This window comes from Centruroides sculpturatus, unplaced genomic scaffold, assembly GCF_000671375.1.
Source record: "Centruroides sculpturatus isolate CEXI.00-Female unplaced genomic scaffold, Cexi_2.0 scaffold1323, whole genome shotgun sequence".
Lineage (NCBI taxonomy): Eukaryota > Metazoa > Arthropoda > Arachnida > Scorpiones > Buthidae > Centruroides > Centruroides sculpturatus.
Window position 1 is genome coordinate 202,873 of NW_019385493.1, and position 24,179 is coordinate 227,051.

The window sequence follows — 24,179 nt, forward strand, 5'->3', positions numbered from 1 at the left end:
AATAGAAAAAAAGGATATACTTTAATTGACACGTAGATTTATTATATTCGAGAGATTTTAATATTTAATTAAATAATATTAATTGGACCGGTATCTTCCTCTTCACCCATCTTCTCTGGAGGATTCTCTTGAACTTCTTCGACGATGTCATCGGCAATGGGCAGTGGATCATCGTTAATATCGAGTAATGCATCGTCGGGGATGATGGAAGGTGGATTCAAATCCATTTCTTCTTCCTCTTCTTCTTCTTCTACCATAGAAGTTTCTTGAGGTTCTATGGGTTCGTCGGGTAACGTTTCGGGAATGTATTCGGGAAAAACTCCAGTACCTATCATATCTGCTGTGACAATTTCTGATTCTGGCATGGCACCACCAATGATATCATCGGTTTGAGTATCGGGCATAAAATCGGATACCACGGGATCTGGGGAAATATTTCCTTCGTCTTCTGTTATGTCTTTTCTAATTGGATCGGGAGGAGTAGAGTTATCTTCGGTGGTACCGGTTATCGAATACTCTTTATTATCCGTAACCGATTCTTTCGATTTCTCGTTTTTTATATCAGTTTCTTTGTCATTTATGGATTTAACGCTCACCGTTTCTAATATAAGTTTATCGTCGTTTAACTTCTCTGTGGCACTCTCGAATAGTTCGGAGATTGCAGTGGGTTCTTTTACGGGTACCGTGGACTTTTCTGAATTACTTTTTGCACGTTCTTCAATGGTGATTGTCGTCTTCAATGAAGATTCTGTGTTAGGTGATAATTTGCTTTCGATTTGGTACGTTTTTTCCACCGGATTCGATAGAGATTCTTCCGAATTTTTAATACTTTCTTCGATTTTACTCGACGTTTCCACATCTAAAAATACGAAATCTTAACCGATTAATAATAATTTTTAAAACTATATATATACTCACACATGGTTAAATCGTCAAATTAAAAAAAAAAATAGATGAAATTTTAATAATTATGTTAATTGAATCTCGAAAAGTATAACTCACCGATGGTACTTGAGTATTGTTTGTCACCTGGAGCGACAGTCGGGGTGATTGTAGGAGCGGTATACACTTGACACACTAATAAGGCAGAGAGGAGAAGTTGTAAAGCAGCCATCTCGACTGTGTAAAGCGGTTGACTGTTTAATCATCAACTTACCTGTCCGATCGACCAGGTATGAGCGGTGGCGACATCTGCCTCTTTGGCCTTGAACTCCGAATAGAAGAAAGGAATTTCCCCGAATGTGTAGGTCATTGGCATTCCTCCTCCTCTCTATACTAAACTGCTTCGTGTTTTGTTTCGGCTGAGAAATTCTCGGAAGGTATCTTAACCCCCCCACAAAAAAAAAAGAAAAATTTCCCAGAGATCCCGGTGCGGTGTCGCATCATTTGCTAAAGAAAGGTATAACTTTATCACCGTTGTTATCGTTATTATTGTAATTTCTTTTTTTTTTTTTTTCAAAATGGCAACCGTTATTATCATACCGGGGATCACTCGAGACGAATTGTCCCCAGCATCTTTAATTTATCATCCTTTCTAAAGTAAAGAAAAGCATCTTTAGTTTTGTTATAAATAACTTGAATTGCTCGGAATTTTCTTCTTTAACCATTCGACAATGGACACATCTATGAATCATTAATCCCTTCCCAACATCTTTTACACTAATTTCTATTGATTTTAAAACGAATAACAGAAAAACCTCCGAACTACAGTTAATTTTTAATGGTTTTTGACTGTTACTAACGTAAATTTGAATTAAATACTGTATATATATACAGGCCTATATAAATTGTTTCAAGGAATTACATTACATTTCCCAATAATTTAATTTTTATTTAATATTAAAAAATAAAATAAAATAAAATAAAATAAAATAAAATAAATATTCATTACGATTATATTGAGTAATTTCTATAATTTAACGATCTTTTGAGAAAATAAAAACAAGAATTTCATAATTACTTTTCCGACGACCATTAATCGGTGGCGCCATCTACTAGAAATATCATCAACTAATCTCGTATTTAATTAATTATCAATATATTAATTTAATAACACCCGTAAAAATACGTAACTATTAATATATAATTATTTTAACATTACAAATATACGATTCGGTTAACAGATTCGCGAGATTTACCGAAATCGAGCAATATTTAAAACAAACACGGTTAACTGACTTTTAGGCCACCCTTTATATTATATATATTCTACCCTTTTGATTTTAAACTATATAAATATCTAGTAACTCGTTAATTTAAAACATAATTAACAATACTATTGTAAAAAAGTGTTCGTATACAATGGAATTTATTAGCGTATTATCCGGTGTAACGAACAATACGGAATTTCTTGACAAAATTAGATAATTCGGTAGTAGTGGATTAATGGTGTGGCTGTTGTAAAACCGAGACGAACGACTCAAAGTCAAAAGGTCTATCTAGCCATTTGTCTTAAACGCTACCATTCTACTAATGCAGTTGTCTCGGTGCCATTTAAACACATACTCGTATATCCTTCCGGAAATATACGATCCTGGGAAAATCTTTACTTTCTTAATGCATTCCTGAAACTCTAAAAGTATTTTCTAAATAATCACATACTTTATAAAGACGACAGAAGGACGACAGTAGAAATGTATAGATCTATAATTTCAAATAAGATTTATGTGTTTTCTTACAACCCGTAAATTTGACTTCAATTTAAAAAAAAAAATTGTTTTATTTAATACGGTAAAACCTGTCTAAAACGGAACCGTAATAAAACGAAAACCTGTTTAAACGGTGTGAAGTCGGCGATTTTCCGTGTTAAAAAAAAAAACACCTGCCAAATCTGAAAAGATATTTAATACCGTGCCATTCCGGTTTATACAGGTTTCACTGTATAATTTTTAAATTTTTTACAATAAAATTTACGTTTTATTAATTATAACTTCTATGTGATCGGATAAATATTATAGTATTTATATATTAGGTATACAGGTATTATGGTATTAAAGTATTATATACTTGTTCTAAGTTTTACGCTTATTAAATACATTTAATGGTTTTTAAATTGAGTTAACGTTAATTATTATACAGTACTGTACCAGATTATGATGTTTCTATTTAATTTATGATATTTTAATTGAACATTGTTATTTTTTAATTTTTAAATGTATTAGATTCTGTTTTAGAAATAATATAAATTAATGCGAAATGTTCCCCTCCATGTCTACAAACTAAGTGCTACAGTTAAACAGTTAATAGATGATTTATTATACTGATGTTCCTTACTGAAAATTTCTAATGTGAATTTATATATTTATATAATTTTTTTAATAAATTCGTCAGTGTATGAGGACTTGACTACTTATATGATTTAGAATGTTTTCATATAATTTCTCTTCGCAGATTGTTTGGGGTATAGAAAAAAACATTGCCTGGTTACGCGCTTCGGTGCGAGACAAATAGATATTAAACTTTTTCTTTCTGTTTAAAAGAGATTAATTAAATTTTATCACTGACTGAAATATAATATTGACAAAAATATCGAGTTTCTCCATAAGACCGTGCTGAAACAATGCGTTAAATTGACAAGAGATAAAAGTCATTGGCATTAAAAATTTAGTAAAATTTTGCAATCTTTTGGCATTTCGTATACGTTATTTGAAAATTTGGAGGATGACTGAGAGTAACTTACGGATGTACACAACTGGTAAACTGCATTTTTTAAAATAAACCATCAAAATCTTTTAGCTCAATCAGTTTTCACCCGTATGGTATCAACGTGTCTTAAAAATTCATTTAAGATTTCAACTATATGTCATTGAGTATTGGAATAAATATGAAAAGACTATAATTAAATAATTTTTCACTATTTATATTGCTTTTTCAATAGGTCATTGCCATTTATGCAATTCAAAAGAATTTTTGTTACTCGTCTCTTATGATACTATATATAATTACATTAAATCTACCTTAAGATGTAGTGTATCGAGTAATGGTATACGTCACGGCCAGGGGGGCTTAAGTAAGGTAAAAGTAAGTTCAGTAAGGGAACTCCAGATCATCCTCGACAAAGAACGTATGATCAATTATTCAATCTTCTCAAGAATTATTTCTGTCCCAAGTCACCAACATTTCCAGTTTCGAAAAGAGTTCAGAAGGAAGGTGAGTCTTTAAGCTCTTATGTTGCCGATCTGCGCTGCCTTGTAGATGATTGCAGTTTCGGAGAGACGATACCCGAGTGTCTTCGCGATTAATTTGGATGAAGCTTTACAAAAAAGATTATTGGCTGAGTCAGACCCAAAATTTGACGACTGTGTCAATTTTTTTCTTGCAGCAGAGGATGCCACTGACAGGAGCAGAGAAATTCGCACTAATGGAGTTCACTCTTCTACTGTTGCTGCAATACACGCAAGCCGGAAGCAGAAACAGGGTGTCAAGAATTTCTCAAAATTAAGCTGTCAACCTTGTGGTGGTTGTGGTGGTGTACGCCCGAGAAGTAAGTGTCCATACCTAAATGCCAAATGTCACTACTGCAAGTAAAACTAAACGTTTAGAGTCTAAAGGGTTAGTCTGTAGGGCTAAAAGGGCATCTGAACCATCATTATCGCTACCATATAAAAGAAAAAAATCGATCACTAAGGACATCTGCCTTCACAAATGATGTTGGTGTTGCATTATCATATACTGTTAATAACCTTGGCCCAATTACAATCCTGAAGTGTAAGATCACTGTTCAACTCGATGGCCGTCCATGTCAGTTAGAAGTAGACTCTAGTTCTGGGTATACAATCAACAGCGATATAAGTTCATAAGTTTGTGGCCTACCAAGACACCCAAGTTACAGTCAGTTCCTTTGTGCTCCATGATCAACCTTAAAGAGGACAGTGTACCGTTCCAGCTCATACAATGGACATGCATGTCAACTCCAACTACTTGTTGCAACTGATTGTCGCTCTTACTTTCTCGGTATGAACCGTTATGAATTAAACTGTGTGGTGTAAATTCTGTTTCTTGTGATAGTGTTACAAGAGTCATTGAGGATTTCCCATAAGTATTCGATGGGAAACTGGACAAATACAGAGGTCTTCCTGTATCGTTACCTGTGGACTCAACGCATCTACTAATCCGAATGAAAGCACGCCCAGTTCTACTCGCTCTCCGTCCAAAAATTGAAGAAACATTTGATGCTCTATTGAGAGAAGGTGTCCTCGAACCTATTGAAGATCCAACGTGGGCTACACCATTTTGTGTCTGTTATGAAACCATCTGGTGAAATAATACTTTGTGGAGATTATAAAGTAACCTTAAACAAAGCTCTTAGAGAACATCCGTATCCAATTCCACCTGTATTTGTTCCACCTGTATTCCACCGGTATTCCACCTGTCCATCTGTTGGCAATCTCCCCCCACCTGCAACAATATTTGCAAAGTTGGACTTAGCCCAGGCATATCTATAACTACCTGTGGATGGTGCCTCGGCACGGCTACAATCAATCATCACTCACCGAGGAGTATACAAGGTAAATCATCTTCAGTTTAGAGTAAGTGTAGCAACATGAGTATTTCAGAGTTTAGTAGACAGACTCCTCTCCACCCTCCCGGTGGTGATACCATATTTCGATGACATCCTTACTGTGCGCTAACAGGGACGAACTTGCATCAAGACTTCTTAATGTCTTCCAGAAATTATCAGATTATGGGTTACATGTAAACAAGAACAAGTGTCTATTTGATGTCTCAAATGTTGAGTTTTTGGGCTATCAAATCGATAGTAATGTGCTTCATCCGATACCGTCAAAGGTGACTGCAATCCAGAAGGTTCTCATTCCAACAAATTGTAAAAAACTCAAGGCTTTTGTTGGGTTAGTGAACTTATGGTGCAGAAAATTACCATAAAAGGTAATTTTCTGCACCATAGGGTAACTATTGAAGAATCATTATACCGACTACTGACAAAGGACGCATCCCGGAAATGGATAGAAATACATCACAGAGCTTTCGATGAATTAAAAACCCTCCTTTCATCAGAAAACATACTTGTTCCCTTTGATGGGACCAAGGAGATCACATTCACACGCGATACTTCGCTTGTAGGCGTAGATGTAGTTCTGAGTTTGCGTTCACAGAATGGAAAAGAATCTCCTATGGCTTTTGCATCCCGCATACTTACAAAGACCGAACGTGGTTATGCACACAACGATAAGGGAACTCTTGCTGTTGTGTATGGAGTAAAACGTTTCTATCATTTCCTTTTTGGAACAAAATTTTCTATTTACACAGACTACAGACCACTTTTGGGACTATTTACAACCTAAGCCGACACCATTAATTCTTTCACTCCGCATGCTGCGGTGGATACATTCTCAGTGCATATGATTATAAGCTCAAGTACTGTACAAACCAGGCAAAGAGAGCAAATGCAGGCAGACACACTGATTCTTGTCGCTCCCAATTCCACATGAGGATATACAATCAGCCAGTGAAGTTCTATTTCTAGAGCAACTTGACACTTCACCAGTCATCGCTTCAGATATTGCATCATTATGGTACTTCGAGAACTAATGACACTCACGGTATACCTGACAGTATTGTATCAGACAATGGTCCACAGATTGCTTCAGAGAAGTTTTCCATTTTCTTAAGGTCCAGCAGCATTTGTCAGATACGTATTGCACCCTACCATCCACAAGGAAATGGTTGAACCGAGAGTATGGTTTGTTCTACAAAGGAATCGCTAAAGAAAATGATGCCCAGGGATTGGTCCAAAAATACTATGTCAATTTCTATTACAACAGCACATCACTCCTTGCGCAAGTACGGGGGTGAGCCCAGCAGAAATGCTATAAAGCGACGTCTGCGAACATGTCTTGACTTTGTGCACCCAGACCCGGTCCCATCCTCTACAAAACACTCTGGACTTAGGAAACAGGTACGCACCCCTAAAAACTTGCACCTGTCTACATCCGTAGAGCAGGAAGGAACTCAAAATGGATTCCAGCTGTCGTGACCCGTCGTATAGACCATAGACACATAGACATATAGACACATAGACCAAACGAGATACCGCTTTCTCACAACTCACGATACAACAGAGAATGGGCTACCAAACACGAAACAGGAATCAGGTATTGTCCCACCAGACCATGTCGAGCTGGATCGCAGCTACGCGGGTCCGCACTCACCACGACCACATCGCGCAGTTCGCCCTTCAGCATACCTGCAAGACTTTGAAGGTATGCTGGAAGTATGTAAGACTGAAAACGTAGGAAAAAGGGGTGTAGTTTATCGACTAAAAGTATATGTCGCGGCCAGCGGGCGTAAGTGTGGTAAACGTGATTGGGTAATATTTTGTAGTCTAACCAATTGTATGCTGGCTTTATCAAAGGAAATAAAGGCTACTTGGACTCGTTCCTGTGTGTTTTATTGTCTTCTAACGCCGGATCTGACACAAGCCTCGACTGAAGTTATATTATTTTAAAATGTTATCGTGTAATTTAATTATATAATTTCATACTGTTTTTGATAGTAAAAATATCTCGTTAAAATATTATAAAACAATTTACGTAACAGGAATTTCATCTTAATAACTAACAATTTAAATTTGAATAAAAGTAAAAGTTAAAAATTGAGAACTTCGAAATAACTAATTATTAATATTTATAAAAACTTTAAAATATTTATAATTTAATTATTTAACGCGACATTAATATAAAATTCCAATTTATTTTATTTCATTTACTATTAATTTATTTTTAAATCAAAATGTAAAAACAGACGACGAATGGAGAGAACGCCATCTATCGTCGTACTTTGAAAAGAAGCTTGGAAAGTTGTGGATAACACGAGGTGAGGTAATTTATTTTGTAAAGGTGAGGATGAATTAACTTTCCAATTCGTTTTATATCTAGTTTTTACGTCTTTTAGGTGAAAATTAAACATTCGTTAATACATTGTGCGGCGACAAATCACGTTCGGGTCACCACTGAGGTAATGGATGGCCGCCGTCAGTTAGACGAAACCTGGCCGTCTTTCTCCATCCATTTACATCTCCACGAAGACTATCTTTATCAGAAGGTTATAAACGTGAATTAGTTAAGTCCACGACCACGTTTATAACCTTCTGATAAAGATAGTCTTTGTGGAGATGTAAATGGATGGAGAAAGACGGCCAGGGGCCATATTCTGGTCATCGTCTCTCGTCTATCGCAAGCCGGTCGCTGATTGGCTAATCCAAATGATTAGCCAATCAACGACCGGCTTGCGAAAGACGAGAGACCAGAGACGGTGACCAGAATACGGCCCCAGGTTTCGTCTAACTGACGGCGGCCATCCATTACCTCAGTGGTGACCCGAACGTGATTTGTCGCCGCAATTGAAACCTCGATTTTCGAGCTTAATTCGTTCCTAAAAGTTGTTCGATAATCGATTCGTTCGTAAACCGAAACAAATTTTCCCGTAAGAAGCACTATAAAATGGATTAATCCGTTCCTTTCCCCCAAAACAAAGCCTTTTTTTACATTTTTAATTGTATTTCATGCATAAAAATCTCTATAAATGCAATCTGTATCTGTTCTATATATACAGTATAATAAATTGTACTAAGGAACAATACACGTCATAGAATACCGAATGTTAAGCAGGGTATACACATTCAGGTACACCGGCTTTACATTATTTATTACGTGCATAAAGCTGTGGCATAAACGACACTTCGGAAACAAAACTGAATGGTTATGTTACTTGGATTGAGATCCCAGTGTTACGTAACGTTTTTGTAAACACCCGTAACACCATTACCCGTATAGCTACCAGTCATATCTGCGTTACGTAATTTATGCACGGCCCCGTACTTAAATTCATTTTTGCACGAAGGAACATGTGTTTGCCACGAGCTTGAAGATGCATTTTTATGTACGGTACTGTACATTCTATTAACAATACAATACAAACTATCCAAGTTTTTTGGTTAAAGCAAGTAATCTATATATATATAAAAATGAATGTGTGTGTGTGTGTCTGTCTGTCCTTCATGCATTACGGCACCGTTTATCCGATTGCCGTGAAACTTTGGGAAGTTGTTTAATATACTCCTGCGAAGGTTTGTGGCATAGTACGATTGCCATAAAACTTCGGAAAGTTTTTTAATTCACTCCCGCGAAGAATTTTGGCATAGTACATTTATCCTACGATAGATGGCGCGCGTTTACACGAGCATTCGAGCACAGTGTGTTCGATCGATTTCAAATTGTGAAGACCATTTCCCCCTTCAAAAAATATTTCTATATATGCATTTGTGAACTGTTATTTACGATATTTGTAATAATTTTTGTTTAATCACTTTATTTCAACTTTTTTTTGCTAATTATGTATTCGCTCGAACTTCGTTAAAACCTTAACTGTACCCCGAACAACAACCGAAGTTGTAGGAAGAAATTCGCGTATTTTACCGATCTAGGTATCCCCCCTTTTCCAAATTTTAATATCGACTCAAAATAATTTAAAAAGACAAATTACAATAAAACGGTTTATTATCCAACTATCAGAAATTTCACAACATGCCAAGGAAGAGAGGAAGGAGCAATTAAATAATTAAAATTATAAAGGATTAAAAAATATATATATAAAAATGGGGAATATCGCACTTCTGACAATCGCTGCGAGTGTGTGGGCTAAATTTGGAGAATCCGTGCTTCTCGCATGGACAACTGTATGTGGCCAACTCACGCGTCGAAAAACCTTCCGATTTATTCGTGTACGCACCAGACGGAAAAACAAAAAATATCGTGTATCCACAAACACTGTAATAAATAAATAGAATTGAAACGACACTTTGAAATGTTTTCCCGATGAAAATGAATAATAATAATGTTTCAATAAAAATAATAAAATGTAAATTGAATTTTATCATAACGAGTTTGCTTGAATATCTTTTCTTCTGAGATCGCAGCAATGCGCGACGGGTAAGCTAGTAATCTATAAATATCAATCTTTATCCGTGTAAAGACAAACTGATTTACCATCGTAAATGTCGTTAAAAGCAACATTTTCAAGTTCGAACAAATAACTTTTAATTGCTTTTGTGTCAGTGAGGAGGACTTAAGCTTCTTGTATCAGCCCCTATATTTTATTGTTCTCTCGAGTAATCAGTAAATACAATATATTTACCAGTCAGATTACTTTCACCTTTTCCTAGAATCATAGTAGGTGGTCTAGCTAGAAAGATGTGAACGTCATGACAAAATGTCTCTAATGGGACGTATAAGTACAGTTTAAAAACTAAGTATCCGTACGACTTAAGGTCACCTGACCCCCCGAAATCTGGTCGCTAATCATTTCTTCGTCCACACCAGACTAAAAAGTACAGATGGGTCTACGTGTGATCTGCGCTATTTGTTTACACTGTATGTATTTTACGATAACTTTTTAGTTGTTTGTCATATGTTCGCCCAATAAAATCTGTTTATTATGATTCTGTAACAAATCTTTTGGCTGTCCGTGTATTAGAAAACTGACCAATGGAAGCTTCCACCAAATCTCCACATAACATATATCGGGTGTAGAGAGCGTACCCTGGGTGATGACGTACTGTAAGATACTTGTATATCTTCTTTAGAATAGTGTTATAAGGCCCTCCATTTCCTCCAAAATTTGGTTGTATTATATACCTATTATTATCATCATCATCTTTATAATTTTAATCAACTTATTTTAACTTCTAAGCTAATAATGTATTCTCTTTAAATAGTAAGTTGGAAATTATTATATCATTGTCTATGCTGGACTTTTTGTATATTAATAGGACTTATTATACTGGTGTTGTTTTCGTTTGTGCAAATAGAGGAGAACTTATTCAGAAAAGTTAATTCTAAAGGAAACTTGCCTATATAATAAAGGGATAAAACTTGTTTAAAAATTAAAGTTTACTAAAAGTATTTTAAAATTTGTTCTACTCACTTATCCAGCACTTCTGTTTTATCTTAATAAACTTATTACTTTCCTTTCTTGTCCTCTTTAAATACCTTTTTAGACTAAAAGACGATGAGCACTAATTTTTGGCTACTAAGGTAGACTTATCACACAATGTTGACAACATAGTCGAAAAAATTACACAGGAGCCAGAGATAACAGGTTTACAACATAACCCAAAACATTAGTTCATCAACCAAATCACATAAAGTTCCGTATGTCGAAAACGTTTTCGAAAAGATCAATCATAATTTCAAATAATTTAATATATGTATTGTTCCGGCACACATCAACATTACCCAGAAAAGATTAAGCAACAACAAAACTATTATTAACATTTCCAAAAAAACAATATAGTTTATAGTTTTTCCTGTAGATGTAATCACACTTTTGTTGATGAAATCAAAAGAAAAGTTAAAAATCCGTTTTAAAGAACACATCAATGGTATTAAATACAACCTTGAAAACTCCTCTGTAGCTAAACACGGTGTTTTCCATAATTGCAGTATTAAAATTCGTTAAAATTATTAAAAATCGAAAGAAATACTATCAAACGCGAACATGTAGAAATTATCAAAAATCCATGATAAAAGAGAATAAACGAAAACACGAAAACAACTACAGTAGATCCCATCTTGACACCCTTACTTAAACATCTGATACCCATTACCCAGCATGTGTTACAAGTTACCTTTATAACACCATCTCTGGATACCATCCTATAGTTGCAACACTTGTAATGGTAAACACTGCTTGTACGAGTTGACTATCTCCCAAAATGTAAGTAACCTTCCTTAATACAGCTCCTAATATAATTTTTTTTATTTAAACTGTTATCTTGTATTTTACTATTTTGTATTTCGTCCACTTATTGTATTTACTCCACAATATGTTCCTTTTATGTATTTATTGCTCGTATAATGTACTATTTTAAACCATAATTGTAACAAAAAACCAATTGTATTTTTGTAGACGTCTGTATATCAACCAACCAACAATTTGATACTGATAAGAAAGTTTTGTGCAGAGCATTATAATAAAGAAGGATGTTAGATTGATATAAATACGATAAAAGTGAAGAAAAAAGAGATAGATAGATTAAAAAGACAATTATTTGAGCACGTTTATCTAAAAGGGAAAAATAATAAGGAAGAGAAATCCATCAATTATTGAATAGCATTGTCTATAGAGGGAGTAACGTATAGAAAGGTATTTAATGATAGACAATAAGGATTCTGTAAGTCATTTTATACGTCTTAAATACAATTGTTTTTCTGAATAAGATCTCCTATATTTGCACAAACCGACAAACTCCAACGTAGACAATGATATAATAAAGAATTTAATAAAGTAAGGACATAGAGGAAAAAAGAATTAATAATAAGTTGGAAATTTTATTGTTTTTTATAACCCCCCTTTTTTTGGTTGTTCATCAAACAATTGTTAGCTATCAGACAAGATGCCGTTTCCACCCACATCTCGAAGACGTGTGTGTGAATGCGACACCTGGATTGTTTGTTTATCAAACAATGTGTTTTGTCTTTCCATGATAAATTTTATTTTTATTCTTAAATTAATCTAATCGATTTTGCATTCATCCTCATTATTATTATTATTATTAGTCGTGAATCGTAATTTAATAATAAAATACAATTATCGCGAAAATAATATATTTAGTTTTTTTCCTTCTAAAAAAACATAGCGAAGGCTAAAAATTTTCGGAACAGACGATCATTTTTGTCCCTCTGGTGGCCGAAGATGTCAAAATACAAAAACAAAAAAAAACTTCTGACGAAACGAGAAAAGTAAAGTTAACAAAGATTGTTATAAAGTATATAAAAGATTATTCTTAATTTAGTTTTAATTTTAGTGTTTTTTTATATGCTTTACTATTAAATAACCGGTTAAAGTGATTTGTAATTTTACATTTTTATAAAATAACGTCTTTGGCCACCAGGAGTCCAGCGACGATCGTCTGCCCAAAAGAACATAACAGCGTTTTACGAATGTTTTGAATTTTTCTCGATATATAGAGGTATTGATTCTTTAATAATTCAATAAATGAATATTGATTTAAAATATATAAACAATTCTAAATTTCGAATCAAAATTTTTTAAAAAATTTGTTCAAATTTTTAAAACAAGATAATCAGCCAGAATTGATAATGTTAGAAGTGCGAATAACAATATAAAGCCTGGGTTATAAACTTCGTAACGTATTCCATACGAAACTCTGCATTCATCAAACTTTTATGGAATGAATACAAAGTACGCATGCGCCAAGACGCCGTTAAATCGGAGACCGGAAGTAGCAGACGAGACCGAGATTTTAATGCGTTATTTCATTTTATTGGGTTGCAATTTGAAAAAATGTAGATGTATATAAATTCCCACTGTCGTCCGTCCGTCTGTCTGTCTTTTTTTCCTTAATTTCGAGAAAGGAGTTAGATAAAAGCCGAGACCAAATATGAAAAGCTTGGGTTAGGAGACTCCGATTAACTATATACGAATTTCCGGTACACACAGGAAGTCACGTTATTTCAATTTAAAACACTACAGTACTAATTTGAGGTGGAGAGCATATATTTTTTATGAAATAAATTAAAAATACAATTTAAAATTGCAACTCGGCGTTGTGAAGACGTCACAATAAATACTTACTCGCTTTATTTTATTTTTTCGGAACGTCTTTAAAGTCTGTGAGGATTTTGTCATGCAAGAAAGGAAACTCTGGTATGACTTGCTTTAGTAGCTCTTCACCTGAATATTCGCCAGTGTCCACCGTTTTACTACGATGCTGGTGATACACTCTTGCCAGATTGAGCAAAAGTAACTGATTGAGTCAAACCTAACGATTCGTGCTACTTCTGAGCGACATAAAATTTTAAGATAAATTTTCTTTCTGATCAAAGTAAATAAAAAAATAAATAAATAAACGTAGTGTTAGATTTGGCAACCAGTTCGTGTGGCATGCCCTTCTTTTTATATTAAGAATTTACCAGGCGATTTCAGAGAAGCTAAACTTTTTTACGGTTTACCAGGCGGACTGCCTGGTAAAACGTAAAAAAGTTTAGCTTCTCTGAAATCGGACACGGAAATGGTAACTATTTCCGGATACGATACATAAAACTTCCTTATTACGATGCGGAGTTTATAACCCAGGCCTAAATGAAAACTTATTTTGCTACAGTAGCCACTCGTTATATATCTATACTAGCTGCAAGGTCCCGCTTCGCTGGGTTTTTATTTGTATGTAATATAGTTTTTTTATATATATATAAAAGACTGTTTTTCTAAGTAATCTAGAATCTAGCTGCAAGGACCCGCTTCGCTGGGCAAAAAGTAACGATAGTGAAGATTAAGATAATTACATTATAGCTAATCTTACCCGTTTTCACAAAATGCAAGAATTAGGTCCCTCGTTTCCAGACTAATTAGAGAATTTTTACGTTTAGTCAAACGAACTATTTTCAACGTTTCTGGAACGTTTACAATCGTTCTATAATCGAACCAATATTCGAATTTTATGTTCGAATTTAATTCGAACAAATTCGAACAAAACATTCGAAATAGAAAGCCACTTTCAACCACTTTCAGCCTCATATCTCCCGCACCCTTATAGCTATCGAGACGCAACCACCCCTATGCACGAATGGAGACTTGGGGCTACCACCACATACAAACATTATTCACGTGCGATGTGTAGTTTTTGCGTAAAAGTGAAATATAGGGACATACATGTCCATTTTTATATCTATATATAGATATAGATATAGATATCGCATTCAAATATATTGTTCCCTTTTTATCTTTCAAATATAAAAGCGCTTTATTCTATAATTTTTAAAAAACCAGTAGCCATTAATTTAAAATTTAAATTTCTACTGGAAATAATATATTACTCGGTACTTTATTTCAATCTTGACCATTTTAAAAATCCACATAAAACAAGTCGGTATGGAGATTGAAAATAGACAAAACGCGTGAACGACATAACGGATGAATCAATTCATTTGTTTTGTCTGCCCACGTGCGCTATATAACGAGGGTTACTGCGTATTTATTTACATGAACACAATATGTAATTTTTGAAATTTCAAATATGTGTAATATTTATATAATATGTAATATTAGAGGAGTTGCGGCCGACGTTTTCATCGGCCGCAACCCCTCTATTATATATTGTACATTATATATTAAATTCATAGTAACTATAGATTGTTTGCATTGAATAGATACGAATATGTCCTTATGTTAATCCATAACAAAGATAACTTAGGAATGGGGAAACTTTTTAAATTTGTTTTTTAGAATCTGACCTTTTCAAAATCGTGTTTATGACAGAAATTATCATACTTCAGTCAATCACAACCCTATAATATAAGCGCGAAATAAGAATTTTTCATAAAAATATCCCTAAAATTAATCGTTCTCTATAGCATATAGCAATGCCATCTATTTTTCCTTTGTTTATATAATTTTAGCTTTTACACACACACACTGTCTTTCACGTTTATTAACGAAAACATGGGAGTTGTTCTTGCAAATCATTTATTTTTCCCGGAGCAATGTCAGTCGTCGAATATGTCATAGTTATTCGCGTTCAATGTCGTCTTTATTGTGTGAATTATTTAAATTTATTTTTTATTAACTATTTCATATTTTAATCAAAAACATTGCATCAGCATTATAATAAAATGATAAGGTCAAGATGCTGCTGGCTCGGCTCCATATAGATCTGTACAAATGTTTATGAATACTTTCTGTTGTTACTGATAATTTCAAATTCATTTTGTTAAAAAATATTTTCAACCTCTGTTTATAAACTGTAGATTTCAGAGTAAAATAAGTATTCTAAGGATTTATTCTGTGAAAATACTTTAAAGTTCACGGTGATTGTCGGGATTCATTTCACTTTTGTGACTTGCATAATAAGTGATTGTTGTATAAAATATTGTTTTATTTCAGAATTTTTCTAGAGAAATTTTACTACGTATGTATTCGCTACATAACAAATATTATATATATATAGGCCTATAATTGTAGAAATATATAGCTAAAAATCAAATATATAATTATATTTTAAACATTTTTCATGAAGTTATTAATATTTTAAACTTTAAAAATTTTTAATCTTTTAAAATGTTTCAGTTTATTATAAGATTTTATTAAGCAACTAGCTGCAAGATCCCGCTTCGCTGGGTTTTTATTTGTATGTAATAGTATAGTTTTTTTTATATATATATAAAAGACTGTTTTTCTAAGTAATCTAGAATCTAGCTGCGAGGACCCGCTTCGCTGGGCAAAAAGTAACGATAGTGAAGATTAAGATAATTACATTATAGCTAATCTTACCCGTTTTCACAGAATGCAAGAATTAGGTCCCCCGTTTCCAGACTAATTAGAGAATTTTTACGTTTAGTCAAACGAACTATTTTCAACGTTTCTGGAACGTTTACAATCGTTCTATAATCGAACCAATATTCGAATTTTATGTTCGAATTTAATTCGAACAAATTCGAACAAAACATTCGAAATAGAAAGCCACTTTCAACCACTTTCAGCCTCATATCTCCCGCACCCTTATAGCTATCGAGACGCAACCACCCCTATGCACGAATGGAGACTTGGGGCTACCACCACATACAAACACCATTTACGTGCGATGTGTAGTTTTGGCGAAAAAGTGAAATATAGGGACATACATGTCCATATATATATATATATAGATAAGTAACTAATAAATTTTTAACAGACATATCCATTCGTGACTATTGTTCCTGCTTCGTTATCTTATATGTCAAATAGCTCAAAAAATGTTTCTGCTAAAATCAGCATAAAAGATTGTTATTAATACTCGTAGAATGCATATTGTTTATAATTTCATCGAAATGGAAGAAAAGTGATTGGTAGAAAAAAACTGAAAAATTGCACTAGCCTAAATACATTATAGAAATCGATATATAGATTTGTCTTATTTTAAGTCACGTAATAGATATTGTTTTAACTCATGTCACATGTATTTCTCATAATTAAAATCTTGCAGTTGGTTCTTATTGCTTGTAAGCACTTGCAGTTTATCATTAAGTTTTTGATGTTTAGGTCGTGAGTGGACTGCATAACATACTCACTTACTCACTGTACAGTACATATGTACAGTGATTAAATGAATATATATTTGTACAGTATATACGGTACATATATTGTCAATAATTACACCAGATGTTTTCTTCATATTAGAAATATGAAATGTTTTCGAAGATTACATTTAAATTATGGTAATTTCTAAAAGCTTCTTTTTAAACTTTTTATCTATAGCTTACATAAAGAAATAGAAAACATTGTTAAAAGATGTTACATTTTATACTTAATATATAAATTTTTATTTTATATATTTATCGAAATTTTTATATTTGTCATAACCAATATTAAAATTTTAAATGTGTACACTCGTGCCCAAAAAATAAACATAACCACTAATTTGGTCCATATTTCAAGAACTACTAATCAGAACAGCGTAAAACTTAATGTATCGATACACGCATAACATTCGTTTTTTTATGCAACAAAATAATTGAAAAACAAAAAAAAATTATTTAAATTATATTAAATAAAAATACTAAGGTATTGTTGTAAACGTTTTTGCACAGAAAATATTGAAGCAACCATATGCCATATTAATTGCGTTATAACCACCATGAGCGATCGTTTATGATGGTTATAACGTTGTTTATAAGCCCTTTTGGGAGTATAGTTTATTCTTGAATAAGAATAATCTTCTGAAGTATTCTTGGTGGAAGCCGACGAGATGCAATTTTGTCTTCTTAGAACACTCCGCATGTGTTCTATGGGATTCAAGTCTGGTGATCTCGCTGGCTATTTCAGAGGAATATCTTCACTGTCAAGAAAATCTTTGACGAGTGCAGCCTTATGTGAGGATCCATGAAAATTAAATCTGCACTTACAGCTCTTTGGAAAAATTTCACGTGGGTTCCCAAAACCTCATTTCTTTTCATCTTGCAGTAACGGCAAGACAAAAACGTGAGCTCGTTGCGGTCCCAGACTATGATACCGTCACTTCAAAATGGTTTTTTCCCACAATATTCAAGGGACCGTACAGGGTTTCTCGTTCTCATCAGATTCTAATCCCAATAGCGCGTTATAGTTTTATGTGGTCCGGGCAAAATTGAATTACAATGTTTGAATTGAAAAATGTTTGAAGTCAAACACTGTACTGTACAGTGTTAGATTGTACTGTACAGTGTAGATCCGGGGACCTTAGATTATTGGTGTGGCGCAGAACTTAAGTTCTGCGCCACACCAACAATCTAAGGTCCCCGGATATCGCACCAAATTTAAATTTCGATATTCTTACTACAGTAATAAAACATTGGTTTTGGAGCCAGGCAATTGCCCTTTTTGCTCATAGGATAACGTGCCACTGTCTAATCCGATGTGAATCATTCTGTAGGCTCTATCTGAACTCCTATTTATGGATTAGACGATTATGACGATTATGCTTATTTTTTGGGTGTGTGTGTGTGTGCGTGCGTGTGCATATATATATATATATATTATAATGATTTTACAAATGTATTTAATCAATTTTCAGTGTAGTCTTCGTGAAGAACATGTCATCAGAGAGTTGCGAAGCTTTTGTTAAAGAATATATAACGAACAATCAAATGTTTCGAAAAATAAAGAATGCAAAAGCATTAATAGATAAAAATTACTATACTGCCAAGCACACAATAGAGAAAACTGTAGATGAGGTTGAGTCAGTTATATTACATAATTTAGAAGTAATTTTTAAAAGTAAACTAGAATTTTTAAAAAACTTGGAAAAGAAATTCGAAAATTTTTCAAGTCCGGAAGATGCTGCTAAAACGTCTGAATACGAAGATATTTCTGAAATATCTGATTTCGATAGTGACATTGAATGTTGTGCTGAATTAGAGTTCAAATCAGAAAACCCATCGGACGCTAAATATTACTTTGGCTATATTAAATGCTTTCCACCTAAACCAGAAGATTTCACTTTGATAATTGTACAAGAAGAATTCGATATTGGAAAAGAATTTACTGTTTGTGCTAAAAGCGAAAAAGATTGGTGTCCTTCTCTGATATCTTCGCTTTTCGGATTTATGAAAGATGAAAGTGGAAGAGAAAAGGTGGCTGAAATTGTTGATAAACAAGATGGTTCCTATATTTTCTCCTTCCGCTTGGATAAATATTCCAAATACTTCATAGAAATAATGCTCTATGGTCGTCCTATCAAAAATAGCCCTGTTGCTATAGATATAAAAGCAAACGAAAACAAGTTAAGAAATAAAAACTTGACAAATATAGAAGACAAGAATTCTATAAAATCCTCTCTATCTTGTTTGGGTGATGTAAATAAACGTGATAGAAATCTAAATGAAGATGAATCGTTGAAAAGTTTTATTGAGCAGAAAAGTCAATGCTCTCCACTTGAAGGAGAAAAACCGGCTTCTGCCAGTACGCTTTATAGTGATAAAATAGAAAAGAATGAAAATAAAGATGCCAAATACAATTACGAAGATTGGTTTGAAGATTGGTCCGGTACGAATGAAAATTATAAAGCGAATGAAATATTGTTGCATGACGAAAAACCAGAGAATGATAGTAAGGAAGCATATTTAAATATTTAAAATAAATCTATTTAAATTTTAAAAAATCATTTAAAATATATTTTTCACTTATTATATATTTTTTAAATAAACAAGTCATTGAAAATGTTTTTCATGATTCTAAAACCGTGTAGAAAAATTACAAACAAATATGGCTTCTTGTTAATTTTATGGTTTATTTATATTTCTTTACAGGAATAATTCCTTCGGTTAATGCTCGTTTACTTGCAATTATATCCGAAAGCAGCGGTGTAAATCTAAACTTTCCTTTTGGAATCGAAGTGAATTGCAATAATGACATTATTATATGTGATACAGGACATAATTTAGTATGGATCTTGGATGAATATGGAAAACCTAAAACTTCATTTCAACAAGCAAAAGAAGGTAAATCATTAAATAAATTTTGTTAAATGAAAAGATAATTTGTAATTAATTAATTTTTAAATAGGAGTCATGTTTAAAAAACCGTCATCAGTTGCTGCTACTGTAGATGGCAATATTGTTATTAGAGACGATAATGGTCTTTATTTGTTCAATCGTGATGGAAACTATATAAGAAGTTTTGAAGACGAATTACTTAAAAAACCATTTGGTAAATCTCTTTAAAATTTATTTATTAATATAGAAATAACATAACACTAACGAATATAATTCTGAAAATTATAAACTGATATTTATTTTAAATATTTAGGGCTTGCTGTGACTGAGAGTAAGAAAGTGATAACATTGAACGAAACTACAAATCAGCTGTTAGTTTTTAATGAAAGCGGTAAATTGGAATGTAGTAATGTTTTTGAACCATTGATCGATAAACCAAGAAATTCGAAATGTTGTTATATGGTTTCCTATTCCGACAAAGTTGTCCTATCCGATTTTGGTATGTGAAAAACAAAAAGTTAATTATTTTAAAGAATGATCTTAAATTAAACAATTTTTATTATTAGGTACGAATCAAATCTACAAAACTACATTAGATGGTAAATTAATTAAAATGTTCGGTAGCTACGGTAGAGCTCCAGGGAATATGATTCGACCGTCTGGTATTGCTTTAGATCCATATGGTACTATGCTTATAGCAGAGACCGGCAATGACCGCATTCAGGTAAAATATTTAATAAATTATTTTATAGAAACTTTACAATCAATAAATGTAAATAAAATTCGTTTTCAGATTTTTGATTGGGAAGGAGATTTCTTAGGCGAAGTCACATTTTCTCATCCAATTCATAAACCATTCGACATAGCAATAACTAAATACGGGCGCTTACATGTTCTCAATACTTTTGATCACTGTTTAGCTGTTTATCATCTCGAAACAGATAAATAAGTTTTAATTTTATAATTTCAGATATGCATCATTTTACAGTTGAAACTTTTTTGAAAAACATATTCTGTTGGTTAAAATGTTTGAATGAATAATTATACAATTTTTTTATGTATTCCTTATTGTTTACTTAATCTTTGTATAAATTATTAATAATAATGTTTAGTTTATTAAGTAGCATATAGTGATATTTCATGAAATGTTTATTAGTATTTTTTTGTTTTATTAATAACATATTATTTAACAAATGTATCATAAAAAGTATGTAAAACTGTTAAATCCATATAAATTTTGTACCGTTTTGTCAATTAAAAGAAAATATTAAACTTCATTCTTCAGTTTTTTAAAATTTTACTAATTTTGAAGCTTTAATTTATTCTTTGTTTTAATTTATTACATTTATAAACTTTAAATATTTAAAGTTACATCAGTCAATAGTTAACAAATATAATTAGTACTATTAAACGTCTTTAACAATTTTTACATATAATAAACTAACTTAATTAAAAATTTATAATTCTTTATTAAAAATTGTCATTTTAAAAACTAAAAATATATAAATTTCAAACGTGAAATCTAGCTAAATTCATATTTATTTGTTTTCTTTTTATAGTGCAAAATTGTATTTTTATTTCGGTTTAGTTTGCTGTAATTTATTCGAATTATTGTTTTGCGTATCTTATTCTAGTTTTTCTGCAATGTATTGTCATTTTAACAATATTGTAAACTGTCTCATGATACACATTAACCTCTATTCTCGTGGCGTGGAGTATTTTAGAAATCTTTTATCTCCATTACGGAATTTTTCTCACGTATCTCCTTAATGAGAGCGTGCATAGCCTTAGGGAACTCGTACCATACTCTAAAAACCACTTATCTATCCTACATCCATAAGATTCTTGGTTGCATAAAAAAAAAGAAGATTATCAGGTGACTCCCAAAAGTTTCTTGGAGGTCGGTGATCCAAGTTTGATTTAAATTGAAAATTAATTATAATAATTGTCATGAAGAAAACACGGATGAGTAGTTTTTAGTATGATGAAAGAATATATTCTTGTATATTTTAAAGTCAAATGTTTTATAAAATTTATCAAATAATTACGAGAAAATTTAGTAGATAAATATACAATAATTCGTAAAAATTATTGATAAACTTTATATACATACGTATCTATCAATTACAATAAAACGTTTAAGAATAGAACTTTCAGTTATATCGACTATCTTCAGTAAAGGATCGTCAGATTTTATAAAGATTTTTGTTTAAATTAAAATTTACACTTAACAAATAAAAAATTAACACGGAATTCTTACAGATTTTTTTTTATTTATCCATTTAAATTATCAATTGAATTTTATTGTTTCAATTTAAAACGATGCTGTTAATATTTACAAACAATACTACTAAACATAAAATTCATAACGTCTGATTTCAAACAAAATTATTTTGTGATATTTTTATAAAAAATTAAACTTTTATTCAATATAAAATTTTTCTTTATTTACAGCAGAAATTAAGTATTAAATCGAATGCAGTTAATGGTATTCAACCTTGTACATGGTCATTGCCATCGTAGAAACGAATAAATTTAAATGCTGGCTAGCAAGTTTACGTTCTGGATAGCTATATAATAAAATAATTATAAAAACAATTCCATTTTATAATAGACGTAATGCAAAATTTATATCAGTTTCACACAAAAGAAGTGTCAGTTTTGCGAGATAAAATTGCTTCATTATATTGAAGCAATTTTATCTTACTAAGCTGATCTTTCTAATTATTTAACGCCAGGTAACATAATGTTTTCAATGTTTCGGAAGGATTACATTTAACAATAAGAATGCACTACTATATTATGCTCAACAATCGATTTTTAAATCACTGTTTCTGAATATTTCCACCTACACCTATTATTAAAACAGTGGGATTATTTAAAAGGAATAGGTTTACATGAAAGTGAAGTTTCTGTGGAAAAAAATGATGTCATTGCAATATTTCTTTCGCATACATAAAGATTAGATCATATATTTTTTTAAATTTAAGACCTATGTCACAAAACGTTATTTTTTATACATGATTGTGTGTGTATGACGTATTTTATGTTAAAAAAATTATTTTATGGCTGATTTTGGCATTTTCATGATTTTAAATTATCATAATTCTTAATTGTTTTATTGTAAGTTTCTAAATAATTTTTAAAATATGTTTTTTTTGAAAGCAGATACGACAATGTTTATGAAGTTAATGTTTTACATGAAAGCATACATGAATATATTTAGTTGACAAGACCAGTTTAAATAACCATTCTGCTTATTACGGTACAGTATAATTTGTACAACTAATAGTAAGTTGTTATTATTGTTTCTTATTCTTTTTTAAAATAGAATACATTAGCTAACATACTGTAAATAACAATGATCTCAGGGATGCGTTTGACCTTATTCGACCCCGTCTCTCAAGGTATCTGACCCTGAATGCAACCATACAGAAATGTGTCAGGGACAAGCGTGATTCGCAACTTCACATTCCTGATAAGCAAAGCGTGTTTTCATACTAGGATAGGTAACGTTGTCAGTTATTATTCTACAGAATTGATGGAGGAATGTCGTGAAGCAGATGCTAATAATGATGCTTAATATTGGCGTCAGTTGTTAAAACGAGAACACGTTTCACTTTTAATTATTAAAAATGTATATTTAAATATAAAAAGTTTATTTAGAATAATTTATTTCCATTCCATAGAAATGATTATTTACGAGAAGGGAAATAATTTATGATATTTATGTAATTCCACGTGTAGTATTCTTTATTATCTAATTTCTAACAATACAAATTTAATTGAAGTTTGTCCTGATTCATAAACTTTCCATTTAAATATGGCCTACTAATGCTGTAAATAAGAGTCAAACCTTTATATAAACTTTCAATCTCGAAGGTCAAGGTGAGATTGTTCCTCATCCAGACGGAAATATGCGTGGGTACAGTGACGTCACCTGAGGGAATAAATAAGAGAAAGTGCAGATGTCGCTAGTAGACTCATTCCCCTATCAACATGAAGTTCGTCTGCTGCTACTTACTGTTTGTAACTTTTTTCCAAGGAACTCTTACCACTTGGGATACTCACGGTAAATACTCTTTTATTTAAATATTTCATGTATATATTTATTTATTTATGTTTTAAATTTTATTCTGAACAATTATTTATATTTAAGAAATGAGTGTTTTCAAAAAATTTTTTATAAATAAT

The 24,179-nt window shown here is 32.1% G+C and overlaps 2 protein-coding genes and 1 long non-coding RNA gene across 5 annotated transcripts; 1 reads left to right on the forward strand and 2 right to left on the reverse strand.

The window, feature by feature from the left end:
* Positions 1 to 1,145, reverse strand: LOC111639498. Its single transcript, XM_023385389.1, has 2 exons — positions 1,003 to 1,145; positions 1 to 859 (listed from the first exon to the last, which is right to left on the reverse strand). Exons 1-2 carry the CDS (start codon positions 1,112 to 1,114, stop codon positions 69 to 71), a joined length of 903 nt encoding a protein of 300 aa, XP_023241157.1. The 5' UTR covers positions 1,115 to 1,145; the 3' UTR covers positions 1 to 68.
* Positions 1,146 to 7,762: 6,617 nt separating this feature from the next.
* On the forward strand, positions 7,763 to 21,250 carry LOC111639499 (tripartite motif-containing protein 3-like). Of its 3 annotated transcripts, none has more exons than XM_023385391.1 (7): positions 7,763 to 7,856; positions 18,566 to 19,599; positions 19,800 to 19,991; positions 20,056 to 20,199; positions 20,299 to 20,484; positions 20,552 to 20,709; positions 20,779 to 21,250. In XM_023385391.1, exons 2-7 carry the CDS (start codon positions 18,585 to 18,587, stop codon positions 20,932 to 20,934), a joined length of 1,851 nt encoding a protein of 616 aa, XP_023241159.1. In that variant the 5' UTR covers positions 7,763 to 7,856; positions 18,566 to 18,584; the 3' UTR covers positions 20,935 to 21,250. The 3 variants fall into 3 exon arrangements, with proteins under 3 accessions (XP_023241159.1, XP_023241160.1, XP_023241158.1); XM_023385392.1 differs by having other exon boundaries at positions 7,764 to 7,833; XM_023385390.1 differs by lacking the exon at positions 7,763 to 7,856 and adding an exon at positions 12,895 to 12,988.
* Positions 21,251 to 22,436: 1,186 nt separating this feature from the next.
* Positions 22,437 to 24,130, reverse strand: LOC111639492. Its single transcript, XR_002759072.1, has 3 exons — positions 24,010 to 24,130; positions 23,842 to 23,925; positions 22,437 to 22,555 (listed from the first exon to the last, which is right to left on the reverse strand). It is a non-coding gene; the product is annotated as an uncharacterized LOC111639492 (long non-coding RNA).
* Between the last annotated feature and the right edge of the window lie 49 nt (positions 24,131 to 24,179).